An 18172-nucleotide genomic window follows, 5' to 3' on the forward strand; every position below is an offset into this window, starting at 1 on the left:
AATATCCCCCAAAAATATATAAAAAAATCATTTTTTTCCCTCAGCGGCCGCGGCCCCCCCTTCCCCAAGGCACCCCCCCATGTTGAGGGCACACGGCCTGGTACGGCTCAGGAGGGGGGGGGACGCTCGCTCATCCCCACCACCTTTCCTGGCCGGCTGGGTAGCGTGCTCGGACAAGGGTCTAATGTGGACCTAGGGGGGGACCCCCACGCCGATTTTTCGGTGTAGGGGTTCCTCTTTAAGTCCATACCAGGTGACGGGGATTAGTCTACATCACTACTTATGCCGCGTACTCACGTAGCCGACTATCCGGCGGACTTAGTCTGGCGGACTTCCCGCTGGACTGTCTGCCGGAATTTCCGAACGAGCTACTTGCCCACACACGGCACTTTTTCAGCGGACTAATATGGCGTACTAAGTCCGCCGGACTATCCGTCGTACTTTTGAAATGAACGGACTCGCCCACACACGCGGAAGAAAGTCCGCTCATTTTGAGCGTGTCTCCAGGTAGCCGGGGCCAGCGACGCCTCCTTCGCTTAAATTAACTTAACTTAAATTGCTGTTGTGTATCTTACACTTAGCTATTTATTGCTAATTATCCATCTAGCCTGGATCATCCTCCATCCAATGAAAAACTGAAGAAAAAAAAAAGATTAAAAAAACCTAACTACAAGGCTCCAATCTCTTCACAATAGCTGCACCAGATGAACAGGCTAACACATGACAGATGTGCTTTGAACGCGGTTTAGCTAAATATGCCATCTTCGTGTCATTGAAATGTGTATTTTGCATTATAAAAGTAGCATTTTCATAAATAATAAATGGAAACTCTGGACAAAGAAAAAAAATCAGCAGTAATTTTTTTTGCAGACGCTGCGCTGACTGTCAGTCACAGAAGGATAAACAGCTGCTGCCTATAACCTCACTCCAGCATCACGTCTAACTTTTTTATCATATCAAAACAGGTACATACAAGTGGAAAGATCTCTAACACATTTCATGGTGCTTTGCAGTTAGGCTTCATGTACACTGAACATTTTTACAACCTCTCCTGAACAATTTAACTTGACAGATAGCACGTTTAAAACTTCAGTCTTGCTGCGTTTACATGCCCCGTTTTGCCACGTTTGCATTTAGAAGTGTTTGAGAAAAATACACATTTTTTTTTTTTTTCAAAATAGCCAAAAAGGAAAGACACCTGTAAATGAAATCCGGCTAAACGTGAGTTACCACGTTTATCTGCGTTTATCCGCGTTTGGCGCTTGAAATGCCTCTAAATCAGGGGTCTCAAGCTGGCGGCCCTCCAGCTGTTGCAAAACTACAAGTTCCATGAGGCACTGCTAGGCTGACAGTTACAAGCATGACTCCCACAGGCAGAGGCATGGTGGGACTTGTAGTTTTGCAACAGCTGGGGGGCCGCCAGTTTGAGACCCCTGATCTAAACTCAACTTCTGAACTATTTTTTTTGCTTTCCAAAAAAGACCTCTAAACTTAACTGCCTAGAAATGACAATAAACAACCCTGTGTAAGATAACAGAGGAGAGTTCAGGAGCAGTTGAAAAAAATTCCCAACTGCTTCTAAACGTCCATTTACCAGCAGGAGTGTACATGAGGCCTTAGAGTCTCCATTTTAAAAGCAACTTGAGGACCCTGCTGTAAAGGGGAGACTCTGATGGGGACTGTCATGTAAGGGGGGACTTTCATGGGGACTCTGATGTATGATATGGCCCCAGTACTGAAAGTTTTGGTGACCCATGTCTAGGGGATAATAAAATGAATTTTACTTACCTGATCCTCTGCTTCCGTGGCAGACAGCACTCTCCAGTACTTGGAAATGGGATGTCCCTCACCATAGTCACGTTCAGCACTATAGACCAGGCATCAGTCTTAATGATGTCAGGCCCTTAGACCACTGAAGCATATGGGAGAATATGCTACAGGGACCTCTATAGCAGTGCAGAGGACTGTCAGAATTCAGTGTCTCTGACTAATGTCAGAATCAAGCTGCATTTGCAATTCAACACAAGCCCAATGGTTTCTTTGCTGCTGTTGGCATTCTAAGCAGTCTTCTACCACTTGATGGTGTCAGTATAGAGGTGCACTCTTCTGATCTCTATGCCCTTGTACACACGGTCGGAAATTCCGACCACAAAATCCATCGGATTTTGTCCAAAACTGGTGTTGCATACACATAGTCGGACAAAGTTGTCCGAAAATCCGATAGTTTGGAACTTGATGACGTTCATTAATTCTGACGGGACTAAGTTCAGGCTAGTAGCCAATAGCTTTGATCTCGCACTTTAATCTGAGCATGCGTGGCACTTTGTCCGATCGGAATTCTCTACAAACAATCGGAAAAAGTCAGATCGGATTTTGTTGTTGGAAAATTTGAGATCCTGCTCTCAAATTTTTGGTGTCTGAATTTCCGACGGAAAATGTCCTATAGAACCCACACAGGATCGGATTTTCCGACAATATAATCCGATCGGACCGTTTCCATCTGAATTTCCGACTGTGTGTACAAGGGCTATGACTGGGGCTGTCCACCTGATACCAGCTAGTAGGCACTTGACGTCTGGAGCTCCGTTACCACCCCCCTGGGGGAATAAAGGGGTTTCCTGTGGTCTACAATGAAATAAATACTACAACAATTAGGAGCATTTATCCTGGTAGTGGATTAAGATGTAGGAGAACTGTGATCAGGCACTAAAAAAATGGTTATTCATAATAAAACAGACACTTATATTTTATTAACATGTATTTTAAAACAGTAATTTCATTCTTTTGATTTTTATGTTTTTTTGTTTTTCATAATTTTTTTTAAATTCATTTAGTTTTTTGTTTTTTCATTTTTTTTTTAAATTATTATTATTTTTAGGAATGTAGACCAATGATCTGTTGAGCCCATTGTCTAGAGAATGGAGGTATTCTTGCCATTAGTTGCTCAGGAACTGCTGCGTGAGATAAAACGATCTTACCAAGAGACTTCACAAAGTAGGTAAAAGTTGTTTTCTGAGTGATGGAAAATAATGCAATGCTGGGGTGTATGTGTGATATAGGGTTTGACACGTTCCATTTGTTGATGTGATTTAAAACAAAGGTGTTTGTACTTTCATAGCACTCCCACCTGCAACAGACCTTATTTTAATTTTTTTAATAAGTGGTTGTGGTTACAGATTTGCTGAGCTGCGGACCCACTTCTGTTTGCTTAGAGGGTCAAAATTTGATTGCTGTCTAATGCACTACTAAAGAAATCTTCTCACTTTTGTTAAACTTGACAGATATAAAAATATTGTATTAATATAGGTTATAAAAACCTGGATATCACCACCCAGACTGGAAGAGGGAGAGGCCTGCACAGTGCTGTCAGATTGAATATGCTTTCTTGTTCAAAGATTTTATGGAAAGTTATTAGTGGTACAAACAATGGTTCAAAAAAGGATTAAAGATATGTGAATAATACAATGGTAGCTATGCATAATAGTATCCGGATAGACAAAAGTAAAGGATGGATCTTCAGTAGGAGAACCAAAATGACCATCAGATATTATACAAGTTTAAGGTGTGTTGGCTATATTTAAACATTTTAGATCAGGGTTTGGTAGGATAAAACGGAGGAAGGAATTTGCATAGTGTGGAAGTAGTGAAGTCTTGAACATGCTTTTAATCGAAGAGATAGAATAGTGAGGAGCTCATTCATCAGTGTGCCGCTGCTCCTTCATTGTCTTGTCACTGGTTTGGGGGAAAGTATATATATATATATATATATATATATATATATATATATATATATATATATATATATATATATATATATATATATATATATATATATATATTAGGGGTGCACCGAATGGAAATTTTGGTACCAAAACTGCAAATGCAGGATGCACTTTGCCGAATACCGAAACCGAAAATGACAGTTTTTAAAAAATATTTATATTTTTATATACAATTGTATTATATTCCACTTTTAATTAATATCATCACTTTAAATTAATATGCATTTCTTGATGGCCATTATTGGCACCTTTAGTGCAAGCAAAGCTCAAGAAAAATGCAGTTTGCCGTCTCTGACCATCTCTTGTATCATGTCTGCAATCTCTTACGTAACACTTAAACACACTGCCAATAGTATTAGCAAAATTACCATTTGGTGCATCTCTAGCAGACATGCTACAGAAGATGGTCAGAGACTGCAGCCATACTACAGGAGATGGTCAGAGACTGCAGACATACTACAGGAGATGGTCAGAGACTGCAGATATACTACAGGAGATGGTCAGAGACTGCAGACATACTACAGGAGACGGTCAGAGACTGCAGACATACTACAGGAGACGGTCAGAGACTGCAGACATACTACAGGAGACGGTCAGAGACTGCAGATATACTACAGGAGACGGTCAGAGACTGCAGACATACTTCAGGAGATGGTCAGAGACTGCAGACATACTTCAGGAGACGGTCAGAGACTGCAGACATACTTCAGGAGATGGTCAGAGACTGCAGACATACTACAGGAGATGGTCAGAGACTGCAGACATACTTCAGGAGATGGTCAGAGACTGCAGACATACTACAGGAGATGGTCAGAGAATGCAGACATGATACAAGAGATCAATGCAGCCTCATCAGTGTGCATCAAATGCAGCCTCATCAGTGCCTATGAGATGCAGGCTGCCAGTGCCCATGACATGCAGCCCACCAGTGCCCATGACATGCAGCCCACCAGTGCCCATGAAATGCAGCTCACCAGTGCCTATGAAATGCAGCCCGCCAGTGCCCATGAGATGCAGCCTGCCAGTGCCCATGAGATGCAGCCTGCCAGTGCCCATGAGATGCAGCCTGCCAGTGCCCATGAGATGCAGCCTGCCAGTGCCCATGAGATGCAGCCCGCCAGTGCCCATCAGGTGTAGCCTGCCAATGCCCATCAGGTACAACCTAACAGTGCCTGGTAGTGACATCTCACGTTGTGTCACAGAGCTTGATCTGAATCTCCATGCAGACACTGTAACGACGTTCTGCTTCCTATGACACATGGCACAATGATTCCTGGCATTGGATCAGTGTACCATCTATCGCAAGTAGCGGTCTAGGAGGCGGGACATCATTACAGTAGCTGCACAGCGATTCAGATCCAGCTCTGTGACACAGCGTGAGATCATGCTACCAGGCACTGGCAAGGCTGCATCTCATGACATTCCTGAGGAGGGAGGGGGGACTCTTACAGGGGAAAACCCAGGATGACAATGTGCAGCACCCGGCGGGGTGGCATTGCCTCTTTTCAGCTCCATATAAGCAGTTTTTTTTTTCTTCCGGCCGCTTGCTGAAAACACAATTTTTGGCCGATATGATTTGGCCAACCACTAATATATATATAAAAACAAATGCCACCAAACAATCGGTACATAGTATTAGTTCACCTAAGTCCAAATAACAATGCGCAAAAGTTGCAATCAGCGTCATAAACATTCTGTGTGTCCTCGTAGTTGGACGTATATATCTGTGAAAACAGGGAAACGGAGGGGGAGAAGAGAGGGGGGGGGGGGAAATAGGATATGGGGGAAGGTAAAGGTATGCATACAGTGTGTCTGTTAATATTTGTTCTTAGTGTAACTGAAACAAAATCATTGGAAAGCCGTTCACTGGAGCGTGGTTATCAACTCACTGGGACCACATTCCCTAGTGATACACCTAGGGTTTCCCTCAGTTCATCCTCTGCTTAGCCTGTGTAACAGTCTATCCAAAGGCAGAATAGTGAACCCAAACATACCACAGTTTAAGGTGTTTGTCCCAGTTGTCTCCCTCTTTAGCCTGCATCTCCTCCATAAGCATGACATGATTGAGGATATCAATCGACCTATGAAGGGGGGGGTTACCTCTGATTTCCAGAAATTCCCAATCAGCTGACGGGCTTCTGACAGAAAAAGTAGGCTATTTTTCTGGGATTTGAATAAACCCAGAAGAGCAGACAGTAGGGCCACCTTAGGGGAGAGGGCAAGAGAGTCATCATACATTTTGTTATATACCTCAAATATTCCTTTCCAGAAGGGGCAGATTCGAGCACACTCCCACCAGATATAAAGCTAGGTTCCTCTTCCTCTGTGACAGCGCCAGCAGGTATTTGGGGGTGTTGGGGAACATTCTGTGGACCGAAACTGCTCATCCCAGGCTTCAAAAGGACAGGGTAAGAAGCTTAATCCCCCCCCCCTTTTCCGGAGGAACCCGTCCTGGCCTACAGGGACTGCGTGGGGACCCCGCGTGCCCCACCATTAACATGGGGTCGCAGATGGAGCAACAGGAGCAGCCCTCACTGCCTCAAATGGGTCTTGCAGAGGTCCTGGCAGCTAGAGCTAACTGCCATGCATCTATTATGTGCCCGACCACAAAGGTGGACGCTGTGTAGCTTGATATGGGACTTATCAGGCTGGACATGGATAAAATACTGCCCCAGCTATCCTCTGCTGAGCAGCGCCTGGGCCATGTGGAGGACACAGTGAAGAGCCATAATACAGACCTCCGCACTCTGCACACTAAAATCAGGGCACTAAAATACAAGGCAGAGGATGCTGAGAACCGCAATAGGTGGAATAATCCCCGCTTTGTGGGCCCAGCAAAGGGGGTAGAGGGCCCACACCCAACTAAATTTGTGGAGGAGTTGCTGCGCACCCTCCTGCCAACAGCCCAGTTCTTACCCTTCTATGTGGTGGAAAGGGCTCACCCTATCCCACCTAAGCCCGGCCCGCAGGGGACACCTCCCCGTAACTTTATGCTCAAATTTTAGAATTTTAGGGACAGAGATGAGGTGCTCAGAGCAGCCAGGATGCAGGGAGAACTGGTATACCAGAACAGCAAGATCCTCATTTTCCCAGATTACTCCGTAAAAACGCAGAAATTGAGACACTCATTTGATCAAGTTAACCACTTCCCGGCCGGCGCACGACCATGTACGTCGGCAGAATGGCATGGACAGGCACATGAGCGTACAGGTACGTCCCTTTAAATGTGCCATCGCATGCGTGCCGCCGGCCGCATGCTGGTCGGGACCTCTGTGAGTCTGATCGCGGGTCCTGCAGATACCCACGATCGTCTCACGGGGAGGAAGAATGGTGAGATGCGAAAGTAAACAAGCATCTCCCCATTCTGCCTAGCAACAGTGATACTGATCTCTGCTCCCTGTGATTGGAGCAGAGATCAGTGATGTGTAAAACACAGGTATACCCCCCACAGTTAGAAACACGCCCCTAGGACACCCCTTCACTGCCAGTGTCATTTACACAGGAATCGGTGCATTTGTATAGCACTGATTGCTGTATAAATGATAGTGGTCCCAAAAATGTGTCAAAAATATCTGATGTTTCCGCCATAATGTCGCAGTCACAATAAAAATTGCTGATTGGCGCTATTACTAGTGAAAAAAAAATTATGAATAAAAATGCCATAAAACTGTAAACGCTATAACTTTTGCGCAAACCAATCAATAATCTCTTATTGCGATTTTTTTTTTTTTTTTACCAAAAATATGTAGAAGAATACGTATCAGCCTGAACTGAGGAAAAAATATGTTTTTTTTTATACATTTTTGGGGGATATTTATTATAGCAAAAAGTAAAAAATAATGAGTTTTTTGTTTTTGTTTATAGCGCAAAAAAAACAAAAAAAAAACAGGGGTGATCAAATGCCACCAAAAAAAATCTCTATTTGTGGTAAAAAAAGGACGTCAATTTTGTTTGGGAGCAACATCGCACGACCGTGCAATTGTCAGTTAAATCGACGCAGTGCCGAATCGCAAAAAGTGGTCTGGTCTTAAGCCAGCAAAATGGCCCGGTCTAAAAAGTGATTAAAGCAAGCCATGCGGGTCAAGGATATCAGATACAGTGTTCTCTTCCATGCACGTCTGTGGGTCCAAGATGGCTAAACCACAAGGCTCTTTACCTCCCCCAGAGATGCATCTGCATGGCTGAAATCTTTGCCCTCCCCACCACGGAAGGATGATGTCCTGCCTGTCCTGGGCTCTCTCCCTTCTGTGAGTTCCACTGCTCCCCCCACCCCCACCCCCCAGACTGGCTGACACCTTGGGTATCTGACATAGTGTTGTCGGGAGTCACTATGGGGGGTTCCATCTCCCCAGCAGGAGAATTTTTTTTCTCAAGTTTTTCTCCTCGTTGCACCTGTTGTGCCTGTTATAAACTGCTTGTTTGCAACGTTCATAAGCTATGTGCAACTGGTATGCCCAGGTGAACTCATGACGCTAGGATTAATATGACTGTACTTCTGGCAACCCTGCTGTTGGTGCCAGTTGGACTTCACAAGCCTTGCTGGGAGGTTACCTATTATATTATAATCTACCATATACAGGATTGCTCTGTTCTCCAAAATAGTGTGGAATTACTTTGGAAATGACTCCCTTGGCTCTATTACTAAGCCACTGGCGGACTCTAGTGGCATACCTCAGGAAGTGCAGGGCTTGGTACTCAGACTCAGAACTGAGGCCTGCTGCTGAAGAGCATTCCTCCCACGCTCCTTCCTTACTGTATGAGTATGGGATGTTTATTTGGGATGTATGGGATGTTTCATTATGCTACGCTATACACCTATTAATCACTTCCCCTTGCAAGGGTGCCTGCATCCTCCTTCAGTTCATCCCAGCTGGACTACTTTTTTTGCACTATAGATTAAGCCCTTCAAGATAATGTTTTTTTATCTCTATTCTGTGAAGCCTGTACTGTACTGTACTATACAGACAGTCCAACTCCATTGCGAGACTACACCCACTGGTTCACGCCCCCTAACATTGGGTGTATGATATTTGGGTATTTAAGCATTTCTTGGTTGGAGTGGGAGATGGGGTGGGATAGGGTTTATGTTGGGGTTGTTAAGTTTTTTTGTTGTTACAGATGCTCTAATGATGCGGGTCCCTCGCTCCTTGCCACCTTGCAAATTTTTGACAACTTTTAACTGGACCAAGTCGGTACTTTTCCCCTTAGATGACGGGGGGATGCGGTGGGTTGAGGAATTCCGCTACCTTGGGGTCCTGGTAACCAAACGCCCCTCAGGTTATATAGGGAAAAATCTATTGCCTGCCCTGTCTACCCTACACTCAAAATGTACAGCATGGGCGAACCTCCCTCTGGGTCATATAAATCTCCTGTTTAGGAATTGTCAGGTGTGGGTCCCTGTTGCACTCTTTAAGGATATTGATAAATGTGTGGGCTCCTTTATCTGGAATGGAGCGGTTCCCAGGTTGGCTCGCTCCACACTGCGACTGCCTGCTCCTCTGGGCAGATTAGCCCTCTCCAACTTTCAAGTCTACCATTGGGCCGCAGTACTAGTAACAGTTCAGTGGTGGTTCCAGGGATCCAAATCCATTGTGACGGTCTGTCTGGAGGCAAGCTGCTTGGGCTCACTGGCTGGGCTCCACAGCTTTGCCTACAGAGAACCCAGGGCATACAGGGTGACTCCTGGGTCTACGAGGGGGGCATTGAGAGTGTGGACTGCTGCTCGGCGGCATTTTACGCAGCCGGATCAGTGGTCGCCAGCGCACCTTCTGTGGTGAAATCCTAACCTACCACCCTTCCGCACCATTCCAGATCCCCAAGTGTGGACCAGATATGGCATTACAACTTTGGGCCAAGTTGTGCCCTAGGGTGTTCTGCTACAGTTCAGACCTGCAGGCCAAATACAACATGCCCCAGTGGATGCGGTACAGATACTTGCAACTACAACATGTGGCCAGGGCCCAGTTTCCACACCTGCCTCTCCTCCAGGCTGAACCCATTGAGGAACTTCTGGCCCCGGGAGACCTCGCTAACCTCTCTCCACCCTATACAGTGCACTCCTGGGCACCTGCTCCCCCAAATTAGAGAGGCTGTGGGAAACATGGCATAAGGATATACCCTCATTAGATGGGGGGGTTGGGAGGATTGTTTCGAATACGGCCCCAAACTGGTTATTTCCTTTAAAAACAAGCTCATCCAGGTGAAATTTTTACACAGAATCTACTACACATCCTAAAAATATCATTGAATCTTTACAGACAGAAACCCTGTATGCCCTAGATGTAAAGCACATATAGGCACATTCTTCCACATGTTTTGGGACTGTACCATCATCTTGGCCTATTGGACGAAGGCATTCAGGGTAATTATTTCTAGATTGCAATTGTCCCTTCCAGTGCTGGCCCCATTGGGGGTTCACATGGATGCACAATGTTCTCATCACTCCAAATTACCGATTTCCTACCTCTTATTTTATGCAACAACCGATTTATGTACATTAATCGGTTATTATTAATGTTGTTTGTCGAAGTATGAAAAGGTGTGGGCCCCCTGGACCTCCACCTAGTGTTTTAATGGTGATTACCCGATTGAGAGCAATGTAGTATGGGAGTCTGAACTACGATTGTTGGTACCCAGATCCTCTGTGTTCTGTATCCACGGATGTTGTCTAGTTATTATATGCACATATGTATTTACCATGCAATGCTCTGTACTGTATCAATGGATCTGCTGTTTATTACCCTGTTTATTACCCTACATAACAACAATGAAGCACCGTTGTTTGTTAAAGCTTTTTTTGGTGGTATTTTTTTTTTATCTGCCCCCCTCCCAAAAAAAATCTAAAATTTGTTTGTTTACAGTGTTGAATGTGTTGAGTAATTGTCAAACTATCACGACTGAAAATTTAAAAATGTCCTGGTAGTAAAGGGGTATCTATAAACTAGTACTCAACAGGTTAAACCCTACAGGAACTGTATCATGTTCCTTCACCTAATGGAAGAATTATCACCTGTAACATCTTGACATCCAGTTTCATGCACTTCATCACTGACCTGAATTCAATTTACTCCTGTAAATGGAAGAAGAGTCACCAAACTGGCTAAATCACATCAGACATACTTTACATTTGTACTTTCCATCATTGGAAATATTGACCTATGTCATCTCCCGGGAATGGGTTGATGCTTTGCCACATACATGGAAATCACCTCAAGTGAACAGCAAAGGCGTGTAATATTTCTGAAGAAAATGTGCTTCTTATAGTTCATCTTTGTGATCTCACCGGTCCTTCTTTACTCATCATCACCATAACTGAAGAAGTATGACATCTTGGCACTGGCAATGACGTTATTATAGATTGAGAACCTCTAAACATTTTTGGCTTAGGCCCCTTTCACACTGGGGCGGGAGCGGTGTCTGCGGTAAAACTGCACTATTTTTAGCGTAGTTTTAGCAGTGCTATTTGCCCGCTAGCGGGGCAGTTTTAACCCCCGCTAGTGCCTGAAAAAGGGTTAAAACCGCCCGCAAAGCACCGCTGCAGAAGCGCCTTGCCGGCGGTATAGCCCCGCTGCCCCCATTTATTTCAATGGGCAGGAGCGGTGTATACACCGCTCCTTCACCGCTCCTTCACCGCTCCAAAGATGCTGCTTGCACTAGCTTTTTGAACGTCCTGCAAGCGCACCACTCCAGTGTGAAAGCCCTCGTGCCCTTTTGCGCAAACCAATCAATAAACGCTTATTGCAATTATTTTTTACCACAAATACGTAGAAGAATACGTTTCGGCCTAAACTGAGGAAAAAAAATGTTTTTATATATTTTTGTGGGATATTTATTATAGCAAAATGTAAAAAATTATGCGTTTTTTTTCTAAATTGTCGCTCTTTTTTGTTTATAGCGCAAAAAATAAAAACCGCAGGGGTGATAAAATACCACCAAAAGAAAGCTCTATTTGGGGGGAAAAAAAGGAAGTCAATTTTATTTGGGAGGCATGTCGCATGATCGTGCAATTCTCAGTTAAATCTATGCAGTGCCAAATCCAAATAGTGCTCTGGTCTTTGGCCCTGCAAAATGGTTTGGAGCTTAAGTGGTTAATCACAGCTGGGGTTTTTATTTTTTGCTAAACAAAGATGGAACATTTTGAAAAAGAAAAATCATGTTTCATAGTTTGTTATAAAATTTAGCACACAGGTAATTTTTCTCCTTCATTGATATGCGCTGGTGAGCCAGCCCTTGTGGGCACTGATAGGCTGGACTGGTGGGCACTGGTAGGCACAGATAAGGCGGTACTGATGGGCACAGATAAGGCAGCACTGATGGCCACTGATAAGATGGCATGGGTGGCACTGATGGGCACTGATAGGTACCACTGATATATGGCACTGATGGACACTGATAAGTGGCACTGGTAGGTGACACTGATGGGCAGCACTGTTGATGAGGCACTGATTGGTGACATTGATAGGTGGCACTGATGGGTGGCACTGTGGGCACAGGTAGATGGCGCTGGTGGGCATTGGTAGGTGGCACTATTGTGCCCTGGGAGGTGGCACAGGTGGGCACAGATGAGCACTAATGTCCCTCTGACAGCCACCGGTGAGCTTTTTTTTTTTTTCTCCTCGGCTAGAGAAGACAAAATAGCCGATTACTGGTTCTGTTTACATCACATGATCAGCTGTCATTGGCTGACAGCTGATCATGTGGTAAGGGGTCAGGATCGAACCCTTACTCCGATCTGTGATCCAGCGAGTCTCATAGACTCGCTGATCACAGAGCGTGCCGCACATGCCCTGCAGAGGGCGCGCAGGCCGCTCGAACACGGGAAGACATCTATTGACGCCCTCCCGGCAAAGCAGGTCCACGTTGTAGACGTCATTCAGCTATAGCGCAAATCTGAGTGGTTAAACTGGAAGTCCAGTCAAAAAGGAAACATTTTCTATTTATTATATGTAAAATATCTTTATCTTTGACATTATTAATTTTCTGTATAGCTGATTGTGTCGCGTAGAAAGTCTAATCAAAGCCAGACGATCAGCTTCTTCCTGTTCTTCAGGGACAACCTTTGTTCCTTATTTCTTAATTCTGCATGGGGGCATCTCACTTCCTGAAACTGTTGTCCTTCTCTACTACATGCCCCACCCCCATCCCGCCTCTCCTTTTTAGACAGACATGCCCAGGCCTGCCAGCTCCACCCCATCCCTCCTCTCCTTCTCACCTTCCCATCTATGCGACTTTGAAAAGGTGCCTGCATACTTTGATGCAACTATTGATGCGACTTTGATCCAGAGTGTTAAGTTGGATCAAAGCTGCACTCAAAGTCGCACTCTAAATTGCACAACTTTGTAGTCACACTAGTGGAAACATAGCCTAAGGCTTTGATGCAACTTTGAGATGCTGATTTTCAAAGTTGCATAGATAGGAACAGGTGCCATTGAAATCAATGGGCTGTGACTTGTCATGCGACTTTGGACACATAGTTGCATGACAAGTCATGTTTCTACTATTGCGACCCTCAAAGTTGCACGATTTAGAGTGCAGCTTTGATCCAACTTCACGTGCTCTGGATCAAAGTCGTACCAAAACATTGCAGGTACTTTTTCAAAGCTGCTGATTTTCAAAGTCGCATGGATGGAAACGGGTGCCATTGAAATTTAATGGGCTGTGACTTGTCATGAGACTTTGTGTACAAAGTCCCATGACAAGTTGCACTAGCGGAAACTGAGCCTTAGTGTGGTTGCCTGTACTATGATCATTGTAGACTGTGAGCTGAGACCACAGAGCACTTCCAGCTACTCTGACAGCCCCCCCCCCCCTGCATCCAGCTCCCGTCTCCTGTGCACAGCTATACTGTATATGTGCACTGCACTCCCCCCGGGTCCAGTGTGGATGGATCTTTTTATTTCTTAATTTTCTCATGATTTAGGATGTACAGTGAGTGCATCCTTACTGATGAGAAAACACTGGGCGGGATTCTATGATCAGCTCCTCCCCTCCTGTATACGCCCACTGGCTACACACACACACACACGCGCACACACACACACACACACACACACACACACACACACACACACACACACACACACACACACACACACACACACACACACACACACACACACACACACCAATGTCCCTCCCAGGAAGTGATGTCACTAGCTTTCAGGAACCACACCCACTGGCTGATTTTTACACCGAGAAGGAAGTAGAATTTAAGTCATGTGACAGCACTGGATATTGCAAAATAAAGCTAGAAAAACAGTGATATTTTTCATTTTAAGGCATAAGGCTGAACTTAGCTCGCATTAATGATTGCAGGGGAGAATTTAAGTGTTAGGGTGGACTTCCACTTTAATGTCTAAACTGCTGGCAACAAAGGTGAATACACCCCTAAGTGAAAATGTCCAAATTGGGCCTAATTAGCCATTTTTCCTCCCTGGTGTCTTGTGACTTGTTAGTGTTACAAGGCCTCACTTTTGAATGGGGAACAGGTATGTTAAATTTGGTGTTATCGCTCTCACTCTCTTATACTGGTCACCGGAAGTTCAACATGGCACCTCATAGCAAAGAACTCTCAGAGGACCTGAAAAAAAGAATTGTTACTCCACATAAAGATGGCCTAGGCCAGGGATGGGGAACCTTGGCACCCCAGATGTTTTAGAACTACATTTCCCATGATGCTCATGCACTCTGCACTGTAGTTAAGCCTCATGGGAAATGTAGTTCCAAAACATCTGGGGTGCCAAGGTTCGCCATCACTGGCTTGGGCTATAAGAAGATCGCCAAGACCCTGAAACTGAGCTGCAGCATGGTGGCCAAGACCATGCAGCGGTTTAACAGGACAGGTTCCACTCAGAATAGGCCTCGTCATGGTCGATCAGAGAAGTTGAGTGTACATGCTCAGCATCATATCCAGAGGTTGTCTTTGGGAAATGGACATATGAGTGCTGTTAGCATTGCTGCGGAGGTTGAAGGGGTGGGGGTCAGCCTTTTAGTGCTCAGACCATACGTTACACACTGCATCAAATTGGTCTGCATGGCTGTCATCCCAGAAGGAAGCCTCTTCTAAAGATGATGCACAAGAAAGCCTGCAAACAGTTTGCTGAAGGACATGGATTACTGGAACCATGTCCTGTGAAATGATGAGACCAAGATAGACTTATTTGGTTCAGATGGTGTCAAGTGTGTGTGGCGGCAACCAGGTGAGGAGTACAAAGACAAGTGTGTCTTGCCTACAGTCGAGCATGGTGGTGGGAGTGTCATGGTCTGAGGCTGCATAAGTACTGCCGGTGTGTCGAATACTGTCCCCCATCGGATAGTGTCCGCCCTGTACTGCGATTGCACAGTACGGAGAACAAGAAGATGCCGACGGTCTCCGAAGATGAACAGCGCCTGCGCACTGAGTCCAGGTTCAAGCCCCACCATCCAAGTGGACATAGAGTTAGAATAAAAAATTGCCAAGCAAGGCCGTGCCCGAAGAGTGGCGAGCAAAGCGAGCCCGCGAGGGGCCCTCTCACTACGTGCTACCGTATGTCCACTTGGATGGTGGGGCTTGAACCTGGACTCAGTGCACAGGCGACGTTCATCTTTGGAGACTTTCGGAGTCTCTTTGTCCTCCGTACTGTGCAGTACGGGGCGGACGCTATCCGATGGGGGGACAGATTTTGGCAGAACACCGACACTGGGGAGCTACAATTCATTGAGGAAACCATGAAAGCCAACATGTACTGTGACGAAGCAGAGCATGATCCCCCCCCCCCCCCCCTTCGGAGACTGGGCTGCCGGGCAGTATTCCAACATGATAACCACAAACACCCCTCCAAGATGACCGCTGCCTTGCTAAAGAAGAGGGTAAAGGTGATGGACTGGCCAAGCATGTCTCTAGACTTAAAACCTATTGAGCATCTGTGGGGCATCCTCAAATGGAAGGAGTGGAGGAGCACAAGGTCTCTAACATCCACCAGCTCCATGATGTTGTCATGGAGGAGTGGAAGGCGACTCCAGTGGCAACCTGTGAAGTGCTGGAAAATAATGGTGGCCACAAAAAATATTGACACTTTGGGCCCATATTAGACATTTTCACATAGGGGTGTACTCACTTTTGTTGGCAGCGGTTTAGACATTAATGGCTGTGTTGAGTTTGAGGGGACAACAAATTTACATTGTTATACAAGCTGTACACTCACTACTTTACATTGTAGCAAAGTGTCATTTCTTCAGTGTTGTCACATGAAAAGATATAATAAAATATTTACAAAAATGTGAAGGGTGTACTCACTTTTGTGTGATACTGTACATAATTTAGAAGATCTCAGACCTAAGAGATGCTCATTATCACACACGATTATGACATTTTATAGGGTAGAGGATAATGCCTTCACACTTTCATGCCAAAACCGGGGATAAATGTTGTGTCCTGGACATACAGTAATATGAGGAAGGTCAGACAGATCTCCTACTGTTATTCTCAGTGAGACGCCTGCTTGTGTATGGCTGGCCTGACTCTGGATAAACATCTGACAATATCAGATCACATGGCTGCCCTGTCTCCATCATGTCTCCTGCTCTAATCACCTACTTTTCTTGTCTCATACAGTATATCACATTACACTCTCATTATTAATTAGTAAACGTCAACAGTCACAGCTGGATAACCAGCCACATTGCTGCAGAATCCTCAATGGTTTTGACAAATTGTCAGCAAATAATAGTTCAAATAATCGAAGAGAAATGATTTACAAGCAAATCCCATCACTGCATAAAATTAAACCTGAACTCCAGGATAAGTAAATTTTGTCTACATACAAGAGTCTGTATATTCTTATTTTAGTGTGCTTCGTGTATTTCTTTCAGACCTGTATTGTAATTCAGAGTAAAATGTTACCTTGGTGCAGGAGCATCCTGGCATAATGACCGGTCACTGCTGCTCTCTCTCCTTGTGCAAGGTGACTAGTCTTGTCTCCGCCCCTCCTGTTTTTTTAAAGTTGGCAGCCTTTAGTGTGTGGAGCTGTTAAAGTGGATGTAAACCCAATGTCATCCTTTCTAAACCACTGCCATAGGGGTTATCTATAAGGATATACATGCCTCCTGCATATATCCCTACCTGTCAAATGCCTCCCCTCTGTCTGCTATGAGACCTGAAAAACTGAAAATTCTTTAGGTAGGTCTGTTGTCTGGAGCTCCGTGGGTGTAGTCGTGATGTCAGTAGACTCCCCGCCCACCTCTACAAGCCCCTTGTCAATATGCATATTCTCCTGTGTATTTCTTACACTGAACTTCTGCTATGATCTCTAACATCCAGTGAAAAGACAGGAAAGTAACCACATGACTTCAGCATGCCCAATTATGTTGAGGTGTGGAACATCCAATCCTGGCAGAGCAGCAGAAGAAAGGAGTGGGAGGGAATTAAAAAATAATGCATGTCTCTTAGGCTAGTGCACGGGATATGTAAATCACCTGTCACTCACAGCAAGGGGGAGGATTTGACAAAGTTTTTCTCTGTTTGTCAAGATTTATCTCACTGAACAATAAAAGAGGATTGGTCATAGCTGGATTAAAGTGGTTTTGTACAGAAAATTGCAAGTTCGTCTTATTCAAATGGCTTTGGAACATAGATGCAGTTATGACCATTGAAATAAAATAATATGCAGTATTTACCTTTTATTTTTAATGTTTATGCCGACTTCTGGGCTCTCCTCCCGTGGGAGTAGGCGTGTTTATCGGCTTCGCAATGGTCCCTGGGAACTTCTTTAGCTATTTCCCAGGAATCCATGGGGGACACAGTCAAGCCGAAATTGCCATTTTGAAAGTGGGCAGGCAGCTCTATCAGCCATCACCACTATAGCACAGGAGACAAAAGGAAGGAAAACAAAGAAGACACTCAATGAGCATGTGCGAGATGGAGCAGTGGATGCTGGGAGCTCAGTGTCATCGCATCCAGGAAGTAAATGCCTGTGGGCTTCAAACGCCCACAGTGAAAATGGAAACCGCCGGACTGCTTTTTTTAAAGTTTTCCTTAGCAATGAAATCGTCACGCCGGGGGTTAAAAAGACGCTGATCGTGGCTGTAAAGACCCGGTAGGAATCGCCCAACAGTGACACAGGTAAAAAAAAAAAAAAAAAACGGCAGTGGAATCCCGCTTTAACTCTTTGTGGCAAGACTGGGCTCAAATGATAGGAAATCTTATACTCTACAAATCTATACCCATGCTTACAACTGCTCGTCCCTTACTGCCCAGGTACCAAAAAAAACAAATGCAGCCACCACATTCAAAGACTGGTAAGCTGCAATATAGTGCATTTTTATTTTTTTGTTTAATACTGCTTTAAATTAGTTTTTGTGCCTGATTGACCCGTTTATGCACTTTTTTTAGTGATATGCACTTAATGGAAACT

General features: G+C 44.9%; 1 protein-coding gene across 2 annotated transcripts in view; it reads left to right on the top strand.

Annotated features, from left to right (window-relative positions):
* Window positions 1-18172, top strand: part of ZSWIM7 (zinc finger SWIM-type containing 7) — a 310444-nt gene that overhangs the window by 11845 nt on the left and 280427 nt on the right. The window contains exons 2-3 of one of the 2 annotated variants that reach the window (XM_077480306.1): window positions 871-965; window positions 2879-2994. In XM_077480306.1, coding sequence (XP_077336432.1) covers window positions 2919-2994 — 76 coding nt within the window. In that variant the 5' untranslated portion in view covers window positions 871-965; window positions 2879-2918. The remainder of the gene's footprint in view (window positions 1-870; window positions 966-2878; window positions 2995-18172) is intronic. The other variant, XM_077480307.1, reaches the window with a different exon arrangement.

This window comes from Lithobates pipiens, unplaced genomic scaffold (assembly GCF_037356315.1).
Source record: "Lithobates pipiens isolate NorthernLeopardFrog02 unplaced genomic scaffold, aLitPip1_a1.2 Scaffold_16, whole genome shotgun sequence".
Lineage (NCBI taxonomy): Eukaryota > Metazoa > Chordata > Amphibia > Anura > Ranidae > Lithobates > Lithobates pipiens.